General features: G+C 37.3%; 2 protein-coding genes across 7 annotated transcripts in view; one reads left to right on the forward strand and one right to left on the reverse strand.

Moving 5' to 3' along the window:
- Positions 1-5203: 5203 nt before the first annotated feature.
- On the reverse strand, positions 5204-26675 carry LOC145295895 (uncharacterized). Of its 6 annotated transcripts, none has more exons than XM_080141677.1 (3): positions 26447-26675; positions 25607-25686; positions 5204-5856 (listed from the first exon to the last, which is right to left on the reverse strand). In XM_080141677.1, exons 2-3 carry the CDS (start codon positions 25612-25614, stop codon positions 5241-5243), a joined length of 624 nt encoding a protein of 207 aa, XP_079997803.1. In that variant the 5' UTR covers positions 25615-25686; positions 26447-26675; the 3' UTR covers positions 5204-5240. The 6 variants fall into 6 exon arrangements, with proteins under 6 accessions (XP_079997803.1, XP_079997820.1, XP_079997810.1 ...); XM_080141694.1 differs by having other exon boundaries at positions 25858-26675; XM_080141684.1 differs by lacking the exon at positions 26447-26675 and adding an exon at positions 26120-26440.
- The window catches only part of LOC145295889 (uncharacterized), a 443022-nt gene continuing 440744 nt past the window's right edge, over positions 25297-27574 (forward strand). The window contains exon 1 of the mRNA XM_080141646.1: positions 25297-25430. Coding sequence (XP_079997772.1) covers positions 25316-25430 — 115 coding nt within the window. The 5' untranslated portion in view covers positions 25297-25315. The remainder of the gene's footprint in view (positions 25431-27574) is intronic.

The following is a 27574-nucleotide window of genomic DNA, read 5'->3' on the forward strand; positions in this document are numbered from 1 at the left end:
TCGGCTGCCCCAATGTCAATTTTTAAAATTGGGGTGAAAATACCAACCATGTTATTTGAAATGGAACAAAAACATACATTGAGAGAGACCCCGAGAAAAAGAAATGAAAAAATGTGTGTGATAATGGATTCATGTTAATAATGTTAAATTATGTCCGTGAAAAAAAAAATATATAGAAAAATAAATAACTAAAAGGCATTAACGGTAATGGACAAGAAAAACAAAGTTAAAATGATTTATTGTGGAACAGAAAAAGACGTGTTGAAAAAAAGAACAATAATAATAAATAAATTTAAAAAAAAAAAAGAAATATACATGAAATCTAGAATTACAAAAAAAAAAAATTATTATATGTATATATAAAATTTTTTTTGGTGGCAGGGGAGGAGTGTTGTGGAGAGGCAAGGTGCAAATGAACTCATGTCTGGCCGACAAAAACGGAACCTGGAAATTGGATGACCAAGTCGTTTAATGGGTCAGGCCGTTGTATGGAGCAAGGTTCGAATGAACTTAAATCCTGGCCGACAAAAATGAAACCTGGGAATGGGAGGACCTGGAAATGACGTAATTCGGTTGTAGGTAAGACCAAAAGCAAACGCCAGGCTAGTCAAAATATGGATCAATGACGTCAATTGGTTTATGGGTTACCAGGTCGAGGAAGTCCATAAAAGTGAGATGGTAAACAAAACAAGGCAGAGACGGAGAAAGAGACAGACGACGAGGAACTGCCTGTCACGTTAGCAACCCACACCTCTCCTACCACCTCCTCCTCCGCCGCATGGTGTATATATGAATGTTTACTAAATAAACCAAGTCAGTTTTATAACAAAGTGTCTCGTTATTCATTGATAAATGTAATCAGCTGTCATTCCAATCACTAGACGATTTACAACAACATATATGTACAACTGTCAATGTAAATGTCAAACGCACTATCTCTCAAGATATTCAAAAATCTCTTCTAGTTGAATTACAGGCTTGGTTCTCCTGTAGTAGTGTGTACCCTGTCTCTAGATATCTCACTAAGACTCTCCTAAAACGAACAACAACAATACAGAATATACGTCATCTTGATACCACCCAGTATATAACAAGTGTTTACAAAAATGACAGGTATGTCGACACATCAGATCAATCTTGAGCTACACAATTCTGCTAAGAAGTCAGCTCACAATGTCATAGTCAACACCCACCCTAAATTCTTCACCACTAACCAAGATAAGCAACTTGGGATGATAAAGGTATTGGCCACTCAAAGTCAAATCTTATTGTTTATTGCCTCCATATCACAGGATTGTACTGTAGTCATTACATATTCACTCAGGAGACACACATTGTATGCAGACAGTTGCAAAGAAATAAAGACAAGGAAAGAATTTGACTTTTTTTTTTTTTCAGTGAAACAGACATTTATTTACAGGTACTTTCTTGTGTCTTGTTCAAAAGTCTTTATATTCTAATGTGCTTAACAAGACTCTGCTGTGTTGAACATGTGGTACTCTGTCTGACCATGTTTAGAACATGTCTTTCTCTGTCGCTCTTGGCCGACGTGTGTAACATGTCTATGTCCTCTCTAACCCAAAGGGTCCAGTCCATATTTTTTTTATAATCTTTTTCTTTTTGTCATAACATTACCTTTTATATGGTTCCGTATTTGCATTCCCTGTTGCAGCTGCCATACACACATCTGTTACAGCTGATGAGACTAAGATAATACAAAACTATCTTCAAACCTTGGACTGCTACTTTTATGTCTCTTTATTTATTTATTTATTCTTTTTTACATGGTCGTCACCACTTATCAAGATCCGGAAGCCATAAGGGTTATTGCGTGTACATTAATCAATGGGATAGTATCGTAGTAATCGTTAGTATTGGAGATTTGATAAAGCGTCTTACTTAAGGGGGCGGTTCATCAGGAATTTGTTTATGTTGGACTTGAAAGCATCCAAGTTGTAGTCAGGTGGGAAACAGGCAAACAAAAGAGAGTTCCACAGGCGTGCACTTCTAAGTTCATGGAATCTACGTTTTGATTTAGGCACAGATAAAGACTGGGGAAAATTATTGACAGTGGTTTCAGCTAGACGGGTGTTTATCGTGAAAAATTGGTGAGGGGGAACCAGAGACTGGAGCTCAGACGAGCACTGGCCATGGAAATAACGATAAAACAAAGACAGGCTCGCAACATCTCTTCCGTGGGAGAGAAGTTGCAGGGAAGAGCATCCCCCACTAAGACACAAAGTCTATTTTGTACTCTGTCAAGGCAGGATAGGCTGTTTTTAACAATTCCTGCCCAGATGTGGCAGCAGTACTCCATCCTTGGACGTACCTGGCTTTTATATAGATAGAGAATTGCATTCTGGAGCGGTAGAAGGATTCCACCATTTTTCCAAGCAACCCTGGCAACAGACTTGATGTACGTGTTCCATTTCAGATCATGAGTAAAGGTCAAACCCAGAAGCTTGTCAAAACATGGAGCCTCCTCAAGATGAGAGCCATAGATTTCAATTGATGCCAGATGGGGATCAGAACGTTGATGATTTATGATCATGATCTGTTTTTCATGCACATTAAATCAAGCAAAAACCTGTCATTGGCCAAACCTTACTTCCAACACGGCTATTGCTCAGATGTCTATATACTACAAGCAAACAAAACAAAACAAAAACAGTGCTCTACAAACTAACAGAGGTAATGATTTTACCAGAACTTCCAACAGTGATAGTAGCAACCTGGGAGTTACCATTTAAAATGCTCTGCATAACATCAAATATGCAGCACTTATGGGAAGCCTAACCACCTTTCGAGAATGCATTATGCAAAGAAATGTCTTGGGATTATGTCTTCGATTCTCATCGACTCATTATTGCTTACATTATACAGGGTAGCCCACTTAAAAGTAGCCCGATCTTTCTAATCTTTCTCTTAATGACCAACTGACACCACAAGACAAAATACAATTCTTTTTCTAACAAGATGGCGCTACATGCTACACATCTCACAGATCACTGACCTGTGTTCATTACATGTTTATGGAGAAGAGAACAATAAGCAAAGGGTTATAGCCACCAGGTTCCCCAAACTTGTCATCATGTGATTTTTTCTTTGACATCAGGAGTAGCCCTTCAGAAAAATTGCTCAATGCAATTACCAAAGAATATAACAGAGGCAAAATCTCAAATTGGATGAGTTAAGCAAGTAGCATGGGTACATTCCCTAAAGCTCATAATGTCTTACTTCCTGACCTTGTCAAACAAAGTTCATTTGAAATAAAGATCTCTAGGATGCATTTTTCCAATATAAACAAATCATTGCTCCAGACTGGACTAAAGCCTATGCTTTCTGCTATTATAGAAGCACTGCATATGTCTAACCAAGAAAACACTGGGAAGTTGCATTGAGGGTTGGCACATCGTACTTGCAAGCAACAAATTTTGCACTGATGCAGAGTGTCAACATGCACTCATTGAAGGGAAAGTAGTAGCAATTTCCTGGCCATTACATAAATTTTGTATATTGATGACAGGCTGCTCTAATGTAATAGAAATAACAGTCAACCAGCTATTAATTAAAGTATTTGGTGACAGTGATCTTAGCAAGATACATAACATTTGGCTTTTTAAACTTACAGAGAAATCACTAAGGTATTTTTATACAATCAAGCACTGCAAGGAAAATTGTATACGGGTTCTAATGTCATTTCCCACAATTTAGTCTTCACAATGAATGCTCTTACTTCCCTATTCTCCACATGCCCTTCCTCCAAATGCATCCATCTCTTGATCAGAGTAGATACCATAGTGAAATTAGCAACCAATGAGTAATAATAGGGACAATCATACCATCTGGTTAGTTGTGCATCATGCTAAAATGATCAGTATTACACAACTCTGATCAATATAAAGATTTTCACTTAAATTTGCTACTTCTGTGAGCTTAGCAGTAATGGATGAGATAATTGTGATGCCAAAATTGCCCAGAAAATGAGTACCGTGCTATTTACACTCAACCCATAGGGCATTGTTAGCATGAAAGTCATGCCAATGTTGGCCAAATATGAATGCAACCATACTCAACTTCAGAACCAATGGAGGAGGGGGAGGGACACAGAATCAGATAGACATTTAATGGAATAAAGTGCTCCAACAGAAGAAAGTTTGCTAGTACAGTAAAGAGAATCCATATTCTTTGCAGCAGCATTGACAATGTCTTCTATATATTTGTTCCAATCCATGTTTCTTGTGGATGTTTAGATAAGGAGTTTAAATAATGGACTTTTTGGTTTGATGCTATTAGCTATGACAGCAATTTACATTGTTTCTTATGGTTGTTAAAATAAAGAAGCTTTGTCTTAGTATTAATTCCATTAACACCCACATTTCAATACAGACTGGAGGTATTTTTCTTAAGGATTGTGTGCATTCATTTTCCCACATATCTAAAACAGAGCGTAGTGTCATCAACAAATATTCCCATATTAGACAGAATTGCATTAGGAAGGTCATCTGTCAGGAATAATAAAGGTTCAAGGATTAACTTCTGGGACACACCCATATTAATGCCTTGTTGTGTGAATGTATGGTCATTGAGAACAACCTGAATCTTTCTTTTAGGTAAAACGGATCTGATTATATTACTTATTTGTTCAGTAATATTATACAAATTCATTTCCATGAAAAGACCTTGATGTTAAACCTCATTAAAGACTTTGGATATATCAAGGGCTACCACCCGAGCCTCACCTGTCTTATCCAGTGCATGGTGTATGCTCCCAGAGATAAATGTTAAGGTATCTGCAGTAGAACAGGCTTGCCTAAATTCATACTGTTTGTCAGAAAGAAGCTTATTAATAACAAGATGATAGACTCTCACTAGATTGATTAACGATTGAAAGATTTAAGTGAAGAGGAGAGGGAAGACTGATATGGTGATAATTTTGCAAGTCAGTTCTTTAACACTGGTACAACAGAGGCAATTTCCTAGCTCTCAAGGAAGCAAGATTTAGCAAAGCATTTATTGTTTCTATTATTTTTAAAAGGACTATGGAGCTGAAGAAAAAAAGATTTGTTTCATTAAAGTAATAAGCGTTCACTTCAACAAAGCATCAGCAAAATTTACCATTATGTTTCATAGGCAGCAAAACAGTGTCATTAAATGAGAGAAATGTTAAAAAAAAAAATCAAAAAAGAAAACCAAAAAAACATTTCAAGAATGAGTAAAATTTCATTTTTTATACAAAGTTACCGTTTCACAGTCCAAGGCCTTTCTTGAGCCTGGATCTTATTTAATGTCACCATTGCCTTTTTTGGTGGCATTAAAGAGTCTGTTACACCAACTCGCTTTTTTCGTTTACCTTTCAAATAATCATCTTCATCTTCTGCCATTGTTTGAAAGAATTCAGCTGAATTGTTTTGTAAAGCGTGTTCAGAAAATTGATTTGGGATTTCATTGCTTTGGTTTTTGACAAGTGGGCTTTCGATGTGGTTATCAAGATCATGAGAGAACTTGCAATTCTTGCTAAAACGACATTTTCCTCGTTTAAATTTCCAACAAACCTGCTTCTTAGAATTGGAATTCTTTGAATGCTCTGTCATTTTGACATGTTGTTGCAAGATGGACTCTTGCCGAGTTTGTTCTTCCTTGAAAGGATTCGAAAAAACTAGATGAGATGAGCCAACCATTCGAGAGTCCAAATTTGGTGGAGGTAAATTACCGGTGAATGGGTTTGGTAGCAGTAACTGACCACTTTCATCTTCAGAGGCTTTATTTAAATGCACTTCTTCCTCAGAACTCTCGTCATCAGTGTCTACTTCACCATTAGTCGCAACAAGGAAATTCTTGCTTGTATCTTCACACCTACAACATGGAAGAAATAAAAAGATTTGCTTAAATTATTATTTGATTGCTGTGGATTTTATATTTTAATGCATACAAGTTTTCTTACCAGAGTTCTGTTTTATTCATTGAGAGATATAAAAATGAGTGAACACTGCATTCTGCTAATTCATTTTATAACTGATGCCATCACTGATGGTCTCAAACACAAAGTAAAATTTATATTTTGCTAGAAATTGACCTCTTCATCTTTAAAGTGCAGAAAAAAATATGAACTTCCCTTCAATTTCAACTTATGTTATCTCATTGACTTTTGAGGTTAGCTTAATTTATATGTAAATAAAATCTCCACTTTTCTCTGTATACATATATAATTCTTTTGTATTATTAATACTCTTTTTTCCAAGCTACATCATGAAAGGTCGCTATTTTTAGTGATATGCAATGTATTTTTAAGGGTTTTCAAATTTGATGTATTTGCAGCATTGAAACTGTGCACCTAGGAATAAATTCTCCATCCTTCCTTTGACAGACGTATTGACTACCTAGCTTACTGAACTTGCTTTTGTTGATAAAAATCATTTTCGACCAATATGAAGAGTTATGATCTGACGAAGTCCAGATGGCACCTGGTGATCAGGTTGTCTGAAGATATTAGCTTCCGGAGACAAAATGCACGTAACATAGCTGCTTTTTATTTTTCTACTTCCTTTTGCAAAACTTAATTATGTTCTGCAAAACTAAAAAACAAAAATAACAACCATCTTTACTCCTTTTCCTTCTACCCATTTCCCCTTTCTATCTCCCCCCACTTCCTGACTGGTTTTCTAACTTAAAATGTACCAAACATTGCCCTGCATCCCATGTTCTTAAATTTATAACAAAAACCACATCAATTAAAAAACTAAGGAACAACACACTACTTATAGCAGTATCCAATAAATCCTAAGCCAAAACCATATCCACAACCTCAAAATAAAAGCTTATCTCCACATCACTCTGAACTCCTCAAAAGGAGTGATAGAAAGCCCAGAATTCTCACTTTACTCACTGGATGAAATTAAAACTTAAAGGAACAAAGCGTCATAGATGTCCAAAGAATAGCAATAAAAAACAACAACCAAATGATTCCAATGAACACCTACATTCTAAACTTCAACACCAAACCTCCTGAAATAAAAATCGGATATTTGATAGAAAAAGTAAAAATGTATATACCAAACACTTTGTGATGGAATAGCAGCCATAAATTTGGCCATCACAAAAACAACCAACATGCACCAGATCACCAACATGTAAACACTGTAGAGAAATTGGAGAATACATTAATCGTGAAATGCCATTAAAATGCACAGACTATAAACAAAAACACAAAACTGACTCAAAAGAATATGAATTTTGGAAGAAAAACAAATATCTACAATAAAACACAAAAAAATCTATCATACCCAGAAGCAGGAAGGTTAGTTGAGAGCACATCACTAACCAATTTATGCAAACAATAGCTAAAATGACAAATAACTCAATTTCAAGACAAGAAACAACACAACACAATCTGATTGAATTGATGAAAGAATTAACATTACTAGTAGAAACATTATAGGAAAATTTAAGTAGATTAACTAAATGGGACCTAAAGGAAAATCCCAATCCCAAAATGATGAAACTGAAAATACTACGAGCCAAACAAAAACAGCAAATGCCAAACTTATCCAATGCTACTATCAAACCCAAGGATCTTTCACCTACTAAAACAAAACCTAAGTCAGCATAACAAATAGAAAACAGAAATCATGCTAATTGAGGATGGAAATAAATTTGAACTAATCAAAATCAAGAAAGATACTCAAGACAGAGAAAATCAAGAAACCCAAATAAAAACAAATCTTGTCAATGCTCACAATCTAGATCCAAACCAAAAATAACACAAAATGAAGTACCAAACTAAAAACCTAAAATAATACAAAAAATGGAAGTGGATGAACATTCACAAGCACCTACAAGACCTTCTCAGAAGAAAGAAAGATAATAGAAGCAACAAAATACGCAGAGGAATAATAATCAATTCATGGATAGAATCATCCAATGGAATTGTCAAACAATACCAAACTCCTTATTCTTATTTCACTTTTCAACCCAGCCATAATCTGCTTTCAAAAAACCTTCCTGAAACAAGATAACATCAATATAAAGAACTACCAAATATTTAATTACACTCATAAATCTGGTGGCACGGCTTCCGAGGGAGTAACTATTCTAATCAGAAACGATATACCCCACAGCAAAATACACACAACAATCAACAAACAAGCAATTGCCATTAACATCATTCTACATAAAACAATGAAATTATGCTCTCTATATATCCCATCAAATGATGACCTAGATAAAAACAAATTGACCAATTACCTAAACCTTTCATCCTATTAGGAAATTTCAATAGTCATAACATCTTATGGGGATGTAAAGACACTAATAAAAAGGGCAAAACGTTGGAAGAGTTTATCAATGAAAATGATATATGCTTCCTCAATTATGGTGCACCTACACACATGCACATGAACCCATCTGGCGGAACTCATTCAGCCATGGTAGTTTCATATACCAATCAGCCAGAAAATCCTACCTAAAGACTTTAAATCCAATCTACCACAGAGGTCTGAGATAAACACTTGATGCTTTTAGAACATCCCCAGTCGAAAGTCTTCATGCAGAAATTAACAAAATTCCTGCAAATATAAGTTACAAACTGAGTGCCAATACTACACTAAATCAAAAGCACACAAAAGTAATTTAGCATATGAAACTACATTCAATCTAAAATATAAAGAGTCATTTCAAGCAAAGAAAAAAGCCCTTTAGTCTTTAAATGGAAACAATTCTACAGAAATCAAAAATAGCTGTAGAAAATATCCATGAACACATACTGACTGAAAATTCCACTTTGGATTCGCAAAAAATCCAAAGTAATACTAAAATTAAATAAATTCCCAAAAACGAAAACTCAACCTAATACCTACCAAGGGAAAGCTTGCGATATCCTGAAAAAAAAAAAAAAATGTAAACGGTAAAAATATGTAAATAGGGTACTATTTACATATTTTTACCGACGGCTATAAAGACCACACTAGAGTGACATGGTCCACCATATCGAATGACACAACCCTAAAAAGCTCTTCAGAAAGCTCTATTTTGACTACTGAAACATGTGTCATCGACCTAACACTCAACATTTTAGAACAAAATAAACATGAAATTCCTAATACTCTCAGATTCACTAAGATAACTGAATAACAAAAAACACGAAAACCCTCTAATCATTAAACTCTTAAACAGAATTGACTCATTAAGAAATAATTATATGCTGGATCCCAAGTTACATTGGAATAAAAGGAAATGAAAGCGCTGACTTAGCAGCCAAATCAGCACTAACCCTGAAACAATAAACATTCCATATATTGACTTTAACCCCCAAATCAATCAACAATTTTATGCAAAATGGCAACAACAATGGAACAATAACACAAATAGCAAATTATACCAAATTAAACCCATTCTGGAAGAATGGAAACCAACTACTAGAATAGTAAGAAAAGAACAAGTTGTTATATCCAGAATTCATATTGGTCATACAAAACTCACACACTTCTACATACTGAAACAAGCAACAACCACAATGCCCATTCTGCCAAAAAACTTGTACCATCAAACACATTTTCGTGGAATGTAGAGCCATTGATAATGGTAGTAAACAATATCTTAAATCCAACAATATGAAGAACATCTTTGAAAACAAATCAAATACTTTCCTTTTGAGAGTAACAGGACTTTTTTCAAAAATTAAAAAAAAAAATTCTTTCTCTAGAAAGCAACCCAACTAAACCCTGTGAATAAATATTTAAAAATATAAAGACCTTTTTTTAAACTACTGAATTTGGCATTAAATAACCTGAAAAGGGTTGATTTGCCATTAAACAAAAAACAATCAGACAGGCCTTTCTGTTCTTTACAGAAATCCCTGGCTTGCGTCTTGCAACACAGCCTCGCAAATTAAATTCCTTAAATCTGTTCTAAACTGTAGAAAGAGAGCAATTTTTAACAAGATTACACTGTTGGTGGATTTGAGGAACCATTTCAAATCTGTTTTGCAGGCTGCAGATCTTGATAGCATTGCCTTCCCTTAAAGAAGTAACTCTAGGACGCCTAGATTAAGGGGCATCACAAACACTCGCGGTGTTTTGGTGCTTTTGCACAGTCATTCATATTGTTTTCTCATTACATTTTAATCTGCGACCGGTTTCTTGATTGGATAAACCAGAAAGGTGGAGATTAATGAGCTCCTGATGATCACTAAGAGAAAGTTGAGGCATATGGACTAAATGTTAAATTGTATAACCTGGAACAACAGCAATTACAATTAGAGATGCTTTCTTACCTAAAAGGTGGATATTTTAAGCTGGTTATAAGCTCATTTGTAGCTGGAGAGTTTCTTTTTGCCTTCTTGATTTGAAGTTAATTTTTTTAATTGACGTGAACACTAGAATAGTTCAATTAAAAGTCAAATATGAGCAGGTAAAATTATAGAGGAATACAACGTGAATCAAATGAGGTTGTTTGAACTGTTACATTCAATTTAGCTTAAATTAAATTAAGCTTAAACCTAGAACCCCATCCTCCCACCTAGACCCCTACTACCAGGTCTCCTTCTCCAAAATCACGGGTCTACATTCCAACCTTCCAGAGGTTGAAACACAATTACAGGAGACGACATTGGACATATTCTTTCTAAGTGAAACTGGCATAGGGCCAACCACTTCTCTAGACGAATTCATAATTAAAGGATACTCTAACTTAACATCTAAATCTGACCCCCAAGATCGTCATGGGCATGGAATATGTACCTACATCAAAGATGGCTTTCCATGTGGTAGGGATATCTCCAGAGAGGACCCTAATTTACCTTATATGTGCTTCCGGGTTGCACTAGCTTACACCACTGCATTTATATTTGCCCTCTATCGCCCCCACAACAGTGGAGTTACTATCTTTAAGAGTATATCTGAGAAAATTGACCACATCCTGTTTGCTCATCCTTCGGCTAACATTCACATTTGCGGTGACTTCAATGTCCATAATGTGGAATGACTGACTCACTCAAATAAAACCGATGACGAGGGGAGATTTTGTCATGATTTTGCCATTGCCTATGACCTCACTCAGATTGTTCACGGACCCACCCATGTGCCCGATACACCTGGTCAATATGCAAGCCTTCTAGACCTTTTCTTCACAACTTCCCCTGAGCTGTGTTCATGTTCCGTTCTATCTCCTCTGGGATCCTCTGACCACTGTTGTAGCAGTTAAGATAAAAATGAAATGTAATAAGTCTTCAGACGTACCTCTCCACCGTACTGTATATCGATACTCTATGGCTGACTGGGATAGCTTCCGTACATTCATATCTGACCTACCTCTGCATTCCATGTTTAAAAAGGATGTGTCCTCTATAGTATCAGACCTGACTGAATGGTTAATTGTAGGCATAGACCGATTCATATCATTCAAAAAATTCTAACAAAAACCTAACAGCCAGCCATGGTTCTTCCCTGAATGTACTGCTGCCATCGCGCACAGAAATCACTTTTTCCATAGCTACCAACGTATAGATGTACTGAGACTAAAGCTGCTTTCAGGACTGCCAACAACCACTGTAAAAGAGTAATAAAAAATGCAAGAGAGCTATATGCTCAGTCTGTTAAATCCAAAGTAGCTGAGCAGCGGCTTGGTTCCCACCAGTTCTGGCAAATAGCAAACAGGATCTTGAACAGAAACGTGCGTTCTATCCCAACTATCATCAATGGACCTGAGGTCATCTCGTCAGCATCAGACAAGCCTGACTATTTGCAAAGAACTTTGTAGCTAATTCTACCCTATGTGACAATGGCCATCAACTCCCTGTATTTCCTCCTATAACAGACAACACGCTATGCAACATACAAATATCTGTGCGTGAGGTCGCCAAGCTAATTAAGAACCTTGATTCCAGTAAGGCAACTGGCCCTGACGGCATTCCAGTTATAGTGCTGAAAAAGCTCCAACCAGAACTTACTCCCATACTTACAAAACTGTTTAAGTGTTGCCTTAAGGAGAAGTGCTTTCCAACACCCTGGAAAACCTCATCAGTTTGCCCTGTATTTAAGAATTCAGGTGAAAAGTCATCTCCCTCTCAGTACAGACCAAAAAGTCTCCTGTGTGTCATGAGTAAGTCGTTGGAATCCATATTAAATAGAGAAGTAGTCAACCACTTCAACAGAAACAACCTTCTTAGTGACATGCAACATGGTTTCTGCTCTGTAAGATCTACAGCAGATGTGCTAACGGTTATATCACATAGGATTAGTGAATCTCTTGACAAAGGTTTCCTTTCCAGGGCAATTGCTCTTGACATATTGAAGGCCTTCGATAAGGTATGGCATAAGAGCCTACTTCACAAGATTTCCAGCTACGGTATTACTGGAAATGTTTTCTCAATTATTAAATCATTTCTCTCTGATAGGTTCATAACAGTAGTGGTTGATGGGCAGAAATCAGAGACCCACAGTATTAATGCTGGAGTCCCCCCAGGGGTCCATCCTGGGCCCAAGTCTCTTCCTGATCTACATCAATGATCTCCCTAAACACATACTTAAATCATTCATTGACATCTATGCTGATGACACGACCATCTATGGCAACACATCAAAGGCCGTAAATGACAAAGTTCTCTCTAATTCTCTCTCCTCTGATCTTGAGCGCGTGGTACAATGGGGGAAGAGGTGGCTGGTTACTTTTAACGCATCCAAAACCAAGCTTCTATCTTTACATAATAAACACTGATCCCCATCTGGCATCAATTGAAATGGATGGTTCTCGTCTTGGGGAGGCTCTATGTTTTGACAAGCTTCTGGGTTTGACCTTTACTCCTGATCTGAAATGGAACACGTACATCAAATCTTGCCAGGGACACTGGGAAAATGGTGGGATCCTTCTACCGCTCCAGAAGATATCTCACTACTGATGCAATTCTCTATCTGTATAAAACCCAAGTACGTCCAAGGATGAAGTACTGCTGCCACATCTGGGCAGGAGCTGCTAAAAACAGCCTATCCTGCCTTGACAGAGTACAAAATAGACTTTGTGGTTTAGTGGGGGCTGCCCTTTTCTCTTCCCTGCAGCCTCTTTCCCACAGAAGAGATGTCTTTGTTTTATCGTTATTTCCATGGCAAGTGCTTGTCTGAGCTCCAATCTCCTGTCCCCCCTCACCAATCTTTCACAAGAAATACCCGTCTGGCTGAAATTACTGTCAATAATTTTCCCCACTCTTTATCTGTGCCTAAATCCAAACGTAGATTCCATGAGCAGAGCTTCTTTCTCAGAAGTTCACCTGTTTCCCACCTGACTACAACTTGGATGTCTTCAAATCCAACATAAACAAATTCATATATATACATATATATACACTTTAAAGATTCATTCATAGGGAAAGATACACAAGAATGTACTAATTTTTGGAAGGTCTTCCTTTTATCGGTCACACCATTGCATACAATTGTTTCAACCCCCGACGTTTGCATATAATCTGAAACTTCAGTCTGTAATCGATGATATAGGTGTATCAGAATTTCTGACACCCCTAACACGAAACTGCGAATAAAATATAAAAACTCGTAATTTCTCTTTTAAAAGTGGGTTGTTTATTTGCTTTATGGGGTTTGTATTACTGTACACACAGATTCGAAAAAGTTGTCACAAAACAAATATATAACAAATAAATGTTATCAAAGGCAAGATAAGTTACTTTTCTACCTAACTGGATATGCTTTTAGTGTTTATATTTAATGTAACATGTTTATTCAGCTCGAAAAACATACAGTGTTTACCGATGTATTGGAAAATTTAAAATGGCAGCCGACTCTCTTTGAGGCGGTAAGGTTGGGAAAATGAGTTATAAACAAAAAACCAGACAAAATACTGTTAGAAACTCGCTCAATATATGTTACCGTAACATAGACTGACATATATTTGGCGGGTTTTTAACAGTATTTTCTGTTTTTTTGGTGCTGGTGCAGAGAGTGATCCGCGCTATTTTTTAAATCGTATTTCCAAGTTTAATTAAAGTTTTATGATATGTTTTTTTTATTCAATTGTAAGGTTGAAGTATAGAACAGGCACAAAACACCCTCCCCTCCCCATGTTAAGAATGGCTTTTTAAATAATAACATTATTTACGTCCGGATCACTCTTTGCACTAATACCGTTTTTTTTTATTTATTTATAACTCCTTTTCCCAAACTTGCCGTCTCCAAGAGAGAGTCTGCCGGCATTTTGAATTTTCCAATACACGGTATGTTTTTCGAGCTGAATAAACATGTTACATTAAATATAAACACTAAAGACATATCCAGTTTGGTAGAAAAGTAACTTATCTTGCCTTGATAACATTTATTTGTTCTATATGTTTTGTGACAACTTTTTCAAATCTGTGTACAGTAAAACAAACCCGCTTTATGGAATATGCTTTCAAAATAAACTATTAAAGTTGTTTAAAAAATGATAAAAATATTTTTTATTTTTTAAAAAACAGTATTTACAAAGTGCCGGCGCGCCTTCATGCAGCCATTTTTTACTTAATGAAATCAATTGAATTTTACGAGTTAATTGTTTTTCACTTTTTAAACTTTAAAATTAAAAAGCTATCAAAATCTTTCTATTAGTTAAATTTTTCCGAATATTGTAGAATATAGAATTGTAGAATCAAGAATGCGCTTACCTTCCCTCTCCAACATTATGAACCATTTAACTAATTTCAACATATTCATTCAGTAGCAATTAGTGGTATGCTAATTGCCATTGGACCAGCCTACAATTAGTCAGGGATGGTGGATTTTTCTATTTTGAGGCGCCTGATTGGCTAAACATGGCAGGAGGGGCAGGTGCCACTCTACAAATGCCAGCTGCTCTGGCATTCATGGGTTTTTACTGTTCTAGACTTCTGCCAGGAACTACACTGTCAATTATCGCATCCATTCAGCACATCTTCATTGGATTAGCTGGCTCACCCTAGCAATATTCTACATGGCGCTACGAACAATGGAACCTGAGAATTGGGAAGACTTCTTTCTCAAAGCTGGGATTACAGCTGAGTCTTCCAAAATCTATGACACCACATTTGATAGAGAAAGACTCACCACAGATCACCTACACATGATGGACAGATCCCTGTTAAAGGAATTAGGCATCACTACTATGGGTGAAGCAATGCGAATCCTCGAAAAAGCCAAGGACCCCCCCCCTCACAGACTGCCTATGCTAAGGCATCAACCGCCAAACTCCCTCAGCTCCATTCCAACATGACACCCCAACAGTTTAGGAAATTCCGAATTGATTGGGAGGTATTTACTAAAATTACTGACATGCCAAAACACCAGGCCAATATTCAATTGTATAATTGTGCAGATGAATCGGTCCAAAATGCAATCATAAATACTTACCCAAAATTTTTTACCACTGATCCAGACAGATTATTGAACACAATCGAGGCCCTGGTAACCCAGAAAGCGAACCCAATGGTACACCATATCACATTTGCATCAATGTCCCAGACTGAGAGTGAATCAATCCAGCAGTACCTGGTTCGTCTCAGAGCGACAGCACTGGATTGTGACTTCTCTTGCCCCTGCTGCAGCTATGACCTATCCGACGTTTACATAAAAGACCAGCTAATAAGGGGAATAGCAAATGACGCACAGACGGACCTACTGGCTAAAGCCGGCTCACTGAAATCACTTGAGCAGAATATCTGCCATGCTGAGGCATTTGAGTCCGCACTACGGGACCAGACTACAATGAGCAACACGTTGGACATATCTGCCTTCCGGCTGTCTACATATCAAAAAACAGAAGCGTCGTGTCCCCACTAAAAGGAGCCCAGACTCGCGTTAGCCCCCCCCCCCAAATTGCAATTACAACAACGATATGGGGTCAACACCCCATTGCAGCGGTTGTGGAAACAGTCAACATGACATCCCGGGGATGAAACCTCGCCACCTATAGTGCCCAGCATGGGGCCAAACATGCAGCAATTGTGGAAGATCAAACCACTTTGCCCGAGTGTGCCGACAACAAACAATTACTTGTCCACACCAATAAAGTTACCGAAATAAAGGCAACGGTAACCCCATTTTCACCCAATCCGGACCCAAGGAAGAGAAACAACATCCCTGAAAATAATAGCACCAACATGATGATATTCCCTGACAGCGGTGCCACTATATGTCTGGGTGGCACAATACACTTGAGACACATGGGCCTCACCATAGACAACCTGATCCCATCGAGGAAAGTTGTTCGAGCAGTTGGGGATTCCACTCTTGAATGTCAGGGTTGGTTGCCGGTGACGTTCAGTGTGGGGGACACACACAACCAAACAAGCCCTCTACATTTGTGAAAGGATAAAACGGCTTTATTTCAGCAAGGCGGCCTGCATTGATGTTGGGATATTACATAAGGAATTCCCAAACCCATCGATGGCTATGCAGTCATTAGAAGTCGAAAATAAAGTGCAGGATACAGAAAACAGGGTCAAACCCTTACCGACGCGTCGAGACAGCCTCCCTTTCCCTGCCACCGAAGCCAACATCGGCAAATTAAAAGACTGGCTGTTAGAATGTTTTGCGGACACTGCATTCAAGAACGACGGGGTATTTCCCTCCGTGACTGGACCTCCAGCACACATTCACCTGAAGGAAGGGGCTATTCCAAAAGCCAGACATAACCCAATCCCGGTGCCTTACCATTTGAAAGAACAGGTCAAGTAAGACCTCTGGAACGACGTGGGGAGGGGCATCATTGCTCCAGTGCCCGGCTGCACACCGACTGACTGGTGCAGTACCATGGTGATCACTGTGAAAAAGAATGGTAAGCCGAGACGAACCATCGACTATCAGTACCTTAACACACAGTGCAAACGGGAAACACAACATACAGAATCACCCTTTCGATTGGCATCGCAGGTACCGCCCAAGAAAAAAAAAAAAACGATATTGGACGCCGTTGATGGATATCACTGAATCCTGTTGAACAAAGAATCTCAGCCACTGACAACTTTCATCATGGAATGGGGGAGGTTCATGTATCTCCGAACCCCCCAGGGGTATCTAGCGTCTGGAGATGCCTACACATGTAGATTTGACGAAATAATTGAGGATATCCCCCGCAAAATAAAGATCGTCGATGACACTACTTTACGACTCGGATATCAAGGAATCATTCCTATGCACATTCGATTTCTTGCTACATTGTGCAAAGAATGGAATCGTCTTGAACAAAGACAAGTTTCAATTTTGCCAAGACGTTGTGCAATTTGGCGGCCTCCAAATTACACCCTCCGGGATAATCCCCTCGGAACCAATATTAGACGCAATATCCAACTTCCCAGTACCAAAAAACATCACTGACGCAAGATCCTGGTTCGGGCTTGTCAATCAGGTAGCCTGGGCATACTCGCTAGGATCAGTAATGCTACCATTCCGCGATTTTGTGAAAAAGGACTCACATTTCATGTGGAACCAGAACCTTGAGAATGCATTCAAGCAGTTGAAACAAGCCATTGTCGATCTTGTTCGTAAAGGTGTCGCAACATTTGACAAGAATCGAACCACTTGCCTAGCCCCTGATTGGAGCAAAGAAGGAATGGGCTTCCTGCTCCTTCAGAAACACTGTTTGTGTACCATGGAAAAGGTCCCCGTGTGCTGCCCAGAAGGTTGGCACCTGGTATTCGCTGGTAGCAGATTTTGCACTGACGCAGAGTGCAGGTACGCGCTGATAGAAGGCAAAGCAGCAGCAATCGCATGGGCGTTAGAAAAATGCCGTGTGTTTGTTATGGGTTGCCCTAATCTCATAGTGGTGACGGATCATGAGCCACTGTTTGGTGATAGAGATCTAAGCAAGACCCAGAACCACCGACTGTTTAGATTGAAGGAAAAAACCCTGAGATACCACTTCAACATACAACATTGTCCTGGGAAATGGCATAGGGGGCCCGACACTTTCTCCCGTAACCCAACGGCCGTGATGAACGCCCTCCTTGACGTATTTCCCTTCCAGCCTTCCAAATCAGACACTTCAGAATCCGAGAACCTCAATAGCATAGTTGAATCTACTGCTCTAATATCAACATTTGGGTACAATGACAACGTAGCGATCACATCACCAGGCACCATCAAGGCAGCAGAACGTCATGACCCACAGTACCAAAAGTTGATAAGTACGGTACAGCAAGGTTTTCCTGAAACACAAACTCTCACTTCATCCGAAGTCCGTGAGTACTGGGAAGTATGGCACCGCCTCAGCACCCATGATGACCTGGTGCTCTTAGACAGAAGAATAGTCGTTCCAAAAGGTCAACGAGGAAATATACTGCGCTGCCTGCATTCAGCACATCAGGGCACAACTGGAATGAAAGCCCGAGCAAACGAATCCATATATTGGCCTGGAATGAATGACTCCATCCGCAATACCAGGGAGAACTGCATGACTTGTACAAGGATCGCACCGAGCCAGCCCCGGGAACCAATTACATTGAAACAGTCCCCAGAGTGGCCGTTCCAGCAGATTGTCATGGATCTGTTCCACGTTGGTGACCACAGATACCTTGCTTGGAGATTAACTGGCTGTCTCATCATGTACCACCTAAGCCAAGGGCAGGCAACCGCCTCTCGGCTCATCTCAATTTGTCGGGAGATATTTCAAGCATATGGTTCCCCCAGAAGAACTCAGCAGTGATGGTGGCCTGCCGTTCACATTCCTCTCATTCAAGCAGTTTCTAGAGAAATGGTCTGTAAAGCACATGTTATCATCTGTGGCCTATCCACAATTCAATGGTCGAGCGGAGCTAGCTGTCAAAACAGCCAAGAGGGTTGTAGATGGCAACACAGGACCACAGGGGTCCTTAGATAACGACAAGGCTGCCAGGGCCATCCTACAATACAGAAATACCCCTATACAGGGTATCGGCCTATCCCCAGCACAGCTTCTGCTCCACAGGCGACTTTGAGACTACCTCTCCTCTCACCCGACCCTTTACAAGCCACATCCGGAATGGATCGCCGCAGCTCGAAAGCACGAGATGACCCTGTCTCGGCGCAACACGCGGCTCAGAGATGTATAACCATACGGCCTATTCTCTCCACCCACTACAAAGTGGGGACTTGGTCGTACTACAAAGAAACAACCGTCTCTGGGACATCACTGATCGGGTGATTGAAGCCCTCCCCAATTGGCAGTACCGTATCAGAGTTGATGGCTCTGGTAGAATCACCTTGTGGAATCGGCGGTTCCTCAGAAAACTTGAGACTCCCAATTCTCCAAAGCCCATCCCAAGCACGCTACCAGGGGTCCCACCTCACATACCCCAAGTGACAGAGACAAACAGACCTGTCGTACCAGACCCTCAATTTGACCTTTGGACACAGCAACCCGGCGGGAACATCACTCCATTCCTCCTCGGAGGCCGTTACCCCCACGTGATGGGGGAGGGGGAGATATAGAATATTGTAGAATATAGAATTGTAGAATCAAGAATGCGCTTAACTTCCCTCTCCACCATTAAGGACCATTTAACTAATTTCAACATATTCATTCAGTAGCAATTAGTGGTATGCTAATTGCCATTGGACCAGCCTACAATTAGTCAGGGATGGTGGATTTTTCTATTTTGAGGCGCCTGATTGGCTAAACATGGCAGGAGGGGCAGGTGCTACTCTACAAATGCCAGCTGCTCTGGCATTCAGGGTTTTTTTTTTTTACTGTTTTAGACTTCTGCCAGGAACTACACTGTCAATTATCGCATCCATTCAGCACAACATCTTCATTGGATTAGCTGGCTTACCCTAGCAATATTCTACAGGTCAGTATGAACTTTTATGCTCTCTCCAATAAACCGAATATAATATTTTAGACAAACATTTTTTTTTAACCTCCCCCCCCGCCCCATTTTAAAATAGCTATTAAAATTTTAATAATTAATTTACTCACCAAAGTTTTATATATCACAAATTGAAAATAAAAGATCAATAAATAATATATTGTAAAAGTAAAAGGTGATTTTTGGAAATTTACCTGTAAATCCAAAGTGTAAAACCTTTTTTGTTTTTTTTTTAAAAACACGTTGATTCTTTTTTTTTAATTGGAAGCCTATGTTTTGCTTATATTGTCCAGCAAGTATTGGACGCTGACGACAATTTTTTTCTATTTCATTCAATGTTTTCTTTTTTAGATATTTAAAAAAAATTCACTCGATGAAGTAGAATTAAAATATATTAAATCAAAAATTTATGTATTTCTTTGAGAAAAGAAAAAAAATTCCTCGACTTTTTCTTTTTTTTTTTTAAAAGGCAAAAAACTTATAAGTAAAATTGAACTAGTTTCAACTATGGGAACACATATTTCTTCATGCACAAGGCTAGACGGCTAACGTGAACATGTGGTGTTTACTTCCTTCTGTACATCTGTAGTTCTAAACAAGAACAAACCAGTACTTCCGGTGTTTCGATAAGAACTAAAAATGCTTATGTAATGGTGCCTTTTTCAAATAGTCGTTTAAAAAAAAAAAAAAAAATTCTTTTATTTAAAAAATAAATGGAATTTAAAATATAAACATGGATAAATTCTTAACAATGAAGAATGAAACTACACATTGAATAGTAGTTTTTATAGGTAAGTGATTTTTTGGATTTATATCGATTTTTTTTATAATCTAAGGAAGTAAAATTCCATTGATTTTCTTTAAATCTTTTAAAGAAAACCGATTTAAAAAAAACAAACATTGCATAATTTGCTATTAAACCTGTTTTTATCTTTGCTCCTTTAATTGAAAAAAAAAAGTTAGGGTTTGAATTACATTTTTCAAGTAGTTATAAGCTTGTAAAAATAGGAGATCGAATTATTCAATTTTTTTCACACATTCTTTAGGTCGGTTTCTGACACTGCTATTGATGATATTAACAGGAATAAAATAAAAAGTGAAAATTGTGGAATTTAAAGGAGGGGCACTCTCGACAACGTCCGCCGAAAAGCGCTTTAAAAATACTTTACAGCATAAACTAAACTTGATAAATGTGTAGTTTAGCAGCGTAAATTATTTGACAGACAATAAATTACTTTACAGAAAAAAATGATTAAAAAATTATAAAACACATTAGATCCTAAGGCTGAAATAAAACCAGAAAAAATTCATTTTTATTATTTTTTCATCATTTTCAGATTAAATGAACGATATTCGAAGCCGCTATATTGCTTATAAAATTTGTCCTTTTAAAAGTTTGACAGATTGGCCTTTTTTACGCTCTGAACCCTGTTTTTGGCCACCATAGTTTTTGTAATGAGCGTAAAAAAGGCCAAATTTGGCCTTAAAAAGGTCAATCCTCAAACTTTAGAAATGCCAAATCTTAAAAGCCGGGAATGTGATGAAACATTATACAAATGAAATTTTTTCTGATTTTATTTCAGCCTTTCGGTCTAATAATGTATTTTATAATAAAAATAAATAGTTTTTATAATTTTTTTTTCTGTCAAATAATTTACGCCACTAAACTATACATTTACCCTAAACTCATTCAAGTAACTTAAGTAACACTTATTGCCTTTGGTAACAATTATTTATTGACTATTTGTTTTCGTTTGTCACCATTTTTTACAGTTAACCATACTTTAAACTCGCTATAAAATCGATTTTTTTAAGTACTTTTTATTGGGGGAAGGCATTCCAGCCTCTATAGTTTAAAATACGAATTAATCACTCCCCTTAATGTAGAAGTATTTATTCACTTGGTAAAAGTGCAGAAAAGTTAACAGTTGAAAATTGTAAAAAAAAAAAAAAACAAACAAAAAAACTTCTATTCATAATTTTTCACGTAGGGGTTCAGTTTTCAATTATAACGTTATACTAAATTGAAAACGAACTTTGTGACCACGATGAAAAAAAAATGGCAACTCTCTCTGTGACCGGAAGGTAGGGGTTAGAACGGAGGGGGTTAAAAAAAGAAAAGAAAAGATTTCTTTTCCCTCCCTCTCATCTATATATCTATCTATTCATCGTGGTCACAATGTTAGTGTTCAATTTAGTACAACGTTATAATTGAAAACTGAATCCCCACGTGAAAAAGTTATAAGTTAAAAAAAAAAAAAGTGAAAATTGTGGAATTTAGATGCGGGGGAAATCTCGACAACGTCCACCCGCTTTTTATTTTTTTAATCTGAAATTGTGGGTGTCAAATATCTCCGGAAGAAAATCTGGAGATATTTGACACCCATATTTAAGATTAACAAATAAAAACAAAAACAAAATCGCGAGACGCTAGATAAAAATTTTACATGTTGCAAACGAAATCTAGATCTAGCGGAAAAACAGTCAATTAACACTGCCGGTAGGCTTCAGTTTTCCATTTTTGTCCTCTCGGTGTTCCTCTTTGCAACCCCCTAGTAGATAATCCCGTTATCGCCCATTGATTAAGCTTCGACTGTACATTTTACAATGGGTCCACGTGTCTAACTCTGTCCCGTGGGGAGGCATTGTAAATAGGTACAATCAGCAAGTTTTAACAAAACCTTACGAACGCAACAAGTTCAAGTTCACAGACACTTTCTTCATCAAAACATTTTGCACATTTGTAAACTTTTCTTTTGACGACCGTCTACAGACTTTTCCCGGGAACTAAACCTGAAACTTAGGATTAATAAACAAAAATCAGTTCGGTTCAAATGTTGTACCTTCCTAGTCGACAGATCGATTTTTGGTACTAGTGGAGAGAATGATCCGGACGTAAATAATAACGTTATTATTTTAAAAAAAAAAACATTCTTAACATGGGGAGGGGAGGGTGTTTTGTACCTATTCTATACTTCAACCTTACAATTGAATAAAAACATATCATAAACTTTAATTAAACTTGGAAACACAATTTAAAAAATAGCGCGGATCACTCTCTGCACTGGAACCCGATTTTTTTTTTTTTTTTTAAACATGTCGTTTTAAGCAAAAACAATATTAGCTTGTTATGTTGACACCATCCGTCCCTCCTGCCCCTGCTTCTCCACTTTTGGGGCGGAAAATTTAAAATTAGCTGAAAAAGAAATAAAACAAGAAAAGGAAACCACTCCAAGTTGGGGAGTTAATTTAATTGTTTTGTTTTTTTCCTGGAACATAGAATTTTCAAAAAGTAACGCACCGACATTTACCAATTAGACCACCATTTAACATATTTCGAAGATTTTACTGTTTACATAGGGGGCGCGAGCGGGGGGGGGGGTAAACAGTAAAATCTTCGAAAAATGTTAAATGGTGGTCTAATTGGTAAATGTCTGTGCGTTACTTACGGAAAAACGGTTAACTAAACTGCGGAAGCACCTATTAAGCCACATAAATTCTATAATTGAATCCCCCAAACATAACATAACATAAACATAAAAATGTTTGGTGCTTATGTTTTTGTAAACCGCATTAAAACTACGTGAGGCAAAAAAAATAAAAAAAATAAAAGGAGGTCCGCCAATTTGTTGTACTTTTCTTTAATTGTACCTACTTACTATGCCTCCCCACGGGACAGAGTTAGACACCAGGGTCGTTTTTTAACGTGGAGAAAAGGTACAAAAATAAAAATTGTCTCAATCGTGAAGGATTTCTCCTCCACTGAAAGAGAACGAGACATGGAAGTGCAGCACTGCAGCATCTGAAGAACAGATACTACACTTTGATATTGGCCAAAAGGCCAAGTATACTTTTCTTTAATTGTAAGTCATTAAAAAATGTCAGTCCGTAATTTTTTGATTGATACGCCATGTGAGAAGGCCGTTTGCTAGGTGAAGCAAGCCGTCGTTTATGCTGCAGCGCGTAGCGTAAACGGAAGCTGCAAAATGGTGGAAAGTAGTTCATGGGTTAATACCATGCAAACGGTAAATTTGCCCCAAGTTTGACTATCAGATTCGTTGTCAGCGACCTCAATTACCTGTAAAAAAACAAAACAAATTAGAGTGGTCGGTGTTCTGTTGTAGTGTATCTGGATATTTACCAATTTTCCGCGATGTGACAAGTCACCTTACTACGCGCGTCCATGGGCGAACGCATATGTAAGAATAGCATAAACGATGGCGGTGAGTTGGCACAAAATAGTGCGAGGGTTCAGGGGTTAATACCATGCAAACGGTAAATTTGCGACGGGTTTGAATATCAGATTCGTTGTCAGTGACCCCGAAAACCTATGCAAAAAAAACAAATTTTATTGGTTGGTGTTCTGTTGTAGTTAAAGTAAACATTTACCATGTTTTTTGGTACTAGTGCAGACTCTGCAGTCTGCACTGCAGAGTGGATCCACTGATCCGGGCGTAAATAATAACGTTATTATTTAAAAAGCCATTCTTAACATGGGAAGGGGAGGGTGTTTTGTACCTATTCAACCTTACAATTGAATACAAAAATATAGGTAAATATCAGATTCGTTGTCAGTGACCCCGAAAACCTATACAAAAAAAAACAAAACTTGATCGATTTACGTGATTTTTGGAATATGATATTTTCATGCAGTGACAAGTACGTACATTATAAAGATTTTTTTTCAGATTTTTATAGTAAAAAAGATTACTTGTGGACCACTTAAGACTTGCACCGAAAAATTTTTAATGTACGTACTCCTCACGGAACGAAGATGTCATATTCCAAAAAGTAAGTAAACTGATCAACTATATATTTTTTAAACTAAGAAAATCAAAATTTACGATTTTTAGCGATTTTCTGGATCGGAGTGACATCTTAGCTATCAATGAAGCATTAGTTTAGAAACAGTGACAAAAGATCCCCCTCCTAAAATATGTATATTTGTTTACTTACCTTACGGCCGTGTCATCTCCGCTGCCATTGTCACTACTGCTACTATAATCGGCCACAAGTGAAGCCATATTGAACGCGCAGTCACGCACTACACCAACTTCCGGTTTTACGGGCAAAATATTAACCTGCATTCTGATTGGCTAAAAGACAAACACCGGCAATGTCTTATAGTTTCTTTAACAAAAAGTATTACTAATTAATGATTAGAAAACGATCGAATTAAATTTAAAAAGAAAAGAAAATACAGACAATATTTGATTTGTTTTATCATTAGAATTAGTATTGAATCGTTACCTTATTGCTCCTTCGATCAGCTGGTTTAGATTTAAAGAAAGAAAGGGCGGAGAGGATGAAATTAGAAAATAAGATGCATTAAAAAAAAAATAAAGAGCATATTTAGATATAAAAAATAACCTTTTAATAATTGCTTATTATAAGTTTGTAAATTTAATTAATAAAAATAGGCGAGTTCCTGCCGCAGAGATCAAATTTCATACATCGCCAACCTACCCTTTTCCGGTCATTCATTTGACAAGTTCAAACGTAGGCGAAAGGCAAGAAATGTCTGGAAAAATCAAACAACGTTCTGTTTCTAATGCAGCTACAGCAGCCACACAGACAATAACAGAAAAAATCCTTAAAGAATGCCACACCTTATATACTGATGCAGATAATGGTAAGGTTTTCTATTATTTAGAAAAAAATATTAACTTTCATAAGAAACTCCTCTCAATGTCGTCCACTTTACAATGTTCACTTTCGCAAATTTTACATTTAAATTCGATACTTTCGAATATTCATGATCGTTATTTTTATACATTAAAAAAAAAACTTAATTTCTTTATTACTAACCTTATCATACACGATCGTGCCTATGTTTTTTGTCTATGCGTAACTTTAATAGACACCTCGAATATTTATCGGAATAAAATCTGAAATGAGAGAAAGTCAAAAATCCTATTAGTAAAATGTAAACATTATATATGATTATAGTCCGATAATTATGACACGTGAAAAAAATATTCATTAAATATGTAAGTATGCATTAAATATGTAAATTTAAAACGTAAATTTTAAATTTACGTATTTAATAATAAACGAACCTAGAAATAATGTACGTCCTAAAAACAACATAATAAAATCTCAATAAGTATCTTGTTCTCAAAGTTATGCATCTTAAAAATCCGACGACAGAATTTTACAAAATTGTTTTTGTTGTTGCGATGTCTACGTGTTAGCTAACGAGTTCTTAACAATTACGTGTTAGCTAACGATTAGTGTTAGACTGTTTCCGTTTAACACGACCCTACATACCATAAGGGTGAGAACGTACATGAGAATAAGTTATAGTAAAAATTATTATACATCTACATATTGGCAGATTCCGTCGCATTCGTCTTTAAAATCTCCATGTCGCGGTTGTTTTTTTACTTTGCAAAGTCTTTTTTTCTCCGACCTCCGACTGAAGTCCACATAATAAACTCCTTCCTTTCATCTGTTTGCTGTTATTTCCCCATGCCAGCTGAGCTCGTTCTCTTTACTACGCAATGATATAGTAAGGAAATATAGTTCAAATGCGAAATGTTCTTCTCTAAAACTTTGGCATCACATGTTTCTCGTCTACGAGCGACTAGAAGCAAAATGGCATTTTCACACCTCGGAACCGTTAGAGAAAGAAAAAAAAGTAGACACCTTGTGTGTTGTCACTGTTGTCTATGTTGGCCCACTTGTCACTCGTCTGTTTTTGTTCTCTTTATTTTTCTTGTTTACTTTATTTTAATTTTTTTTTTGTTGCTACTTGTACAGTTTAATCAAGACATTAAAAAAATATATGAAAATAATGGTAAATTTATACAAATACCGTGACAGCGAATTAGTAGAAAAAAAGGTAAAACTATACAAACACCGTGACAGCGAATTAACCCTACCCCTAACCCTAACCCTAAACCCTAACCCTAACCCTAATCCTAACCCTAACGGTCGACCTAGACGAGAGTGCCCAAAATGCCGACCAGGACTGAATGGAAGAAATATCTCATGTATTTAATTTAAGCCGTCGTTTCGTATCTTACAACATATACAACAAATACTTTATTGTAACTTTTTCTTTAATCTTTAATAATTTATAAATATTTATATAAAATTATCAGAAAAAAGCCAAATTTGAAGCCAAAATTGAAAAAGAAACCAAGCTGTCAACCCTGATAGGCACTTGAATTTACTTTGGCAACACTCTTCTCTCTACCGTATCGCTTGTAAAAAATGGCTACTTCTCCAAGAATGGAAATTCTCCTTAATTTTACCCAGGAGAAAGGATTACAGTATGCCCAAAGTAAACAGCTCGTGTCCACCCAGAAAATATTTGTTGTATATGTTGTAAGATACGATGTTGTAAGATACGAAACGACGGCTTAAATTAAATACATGAGATATTTCTTCCATTCAGTCCTGGTCGGCATTTTGGGCACTCTCGTCTAGGTCGACCACTGGAGTTATCTCCCCGTGGCGTTTCTGAATTTCGAACAAAAATTAAAAAAAAAAAACAAGAATACTGCCTCCAACGCGCACTCATAAAAAAGTGTTTTTCCGCTGTAAAAAAAAAAACTACTCTATCAAATTAAGTGAAATATTTTTTTTCGGAGATCTTCAGTTCAAAACGGACACGTGACACTACAACCCCCCCCCTTTTTTTTTACCGAGATTTTCATTTTTTTAATGTCTTGATTAGACTGTACAAGTACTGTTTTTTTGTGATCTCAAAATTGGGGCTAGGGTTTTAATGTCAAAACCGTTCACCGGGAATCACTCCGCCACACACAC

The sequence above is a fragment of the Euprymna scolopes genome, chromosome 2 (assembly GCF_053919585.1).
Source record: "Euprymna scolopes isolate OS-2025 chromosome 2, ASM5391958v1, whole genome shotgun sequence".
Lineage (NCBI taxonomy): Eukaryota > Metazoa > Mollusca > Cephalopoda > Sepiida > Sepiolidae > Euprymna > Euprymna scolopes.

Bases quoted from the DNA above. Each gene is read 5' to 3' on its own strand.
- LOC145295895 (XM_080141660.1), bottom strand. From the start codon at position 24,885: ATGCAGGTTAATATTTTGCCCGTAAAACCGGAAGTTGGTGTAGTGCGT. The intron at 5,857-24,754 runs GTAAGTAAACAA...TCCATGTTGTAG, and splicing joins GGAGATGACACGGCCGTAAG to GTGTGAAGATACAAGCAAGA.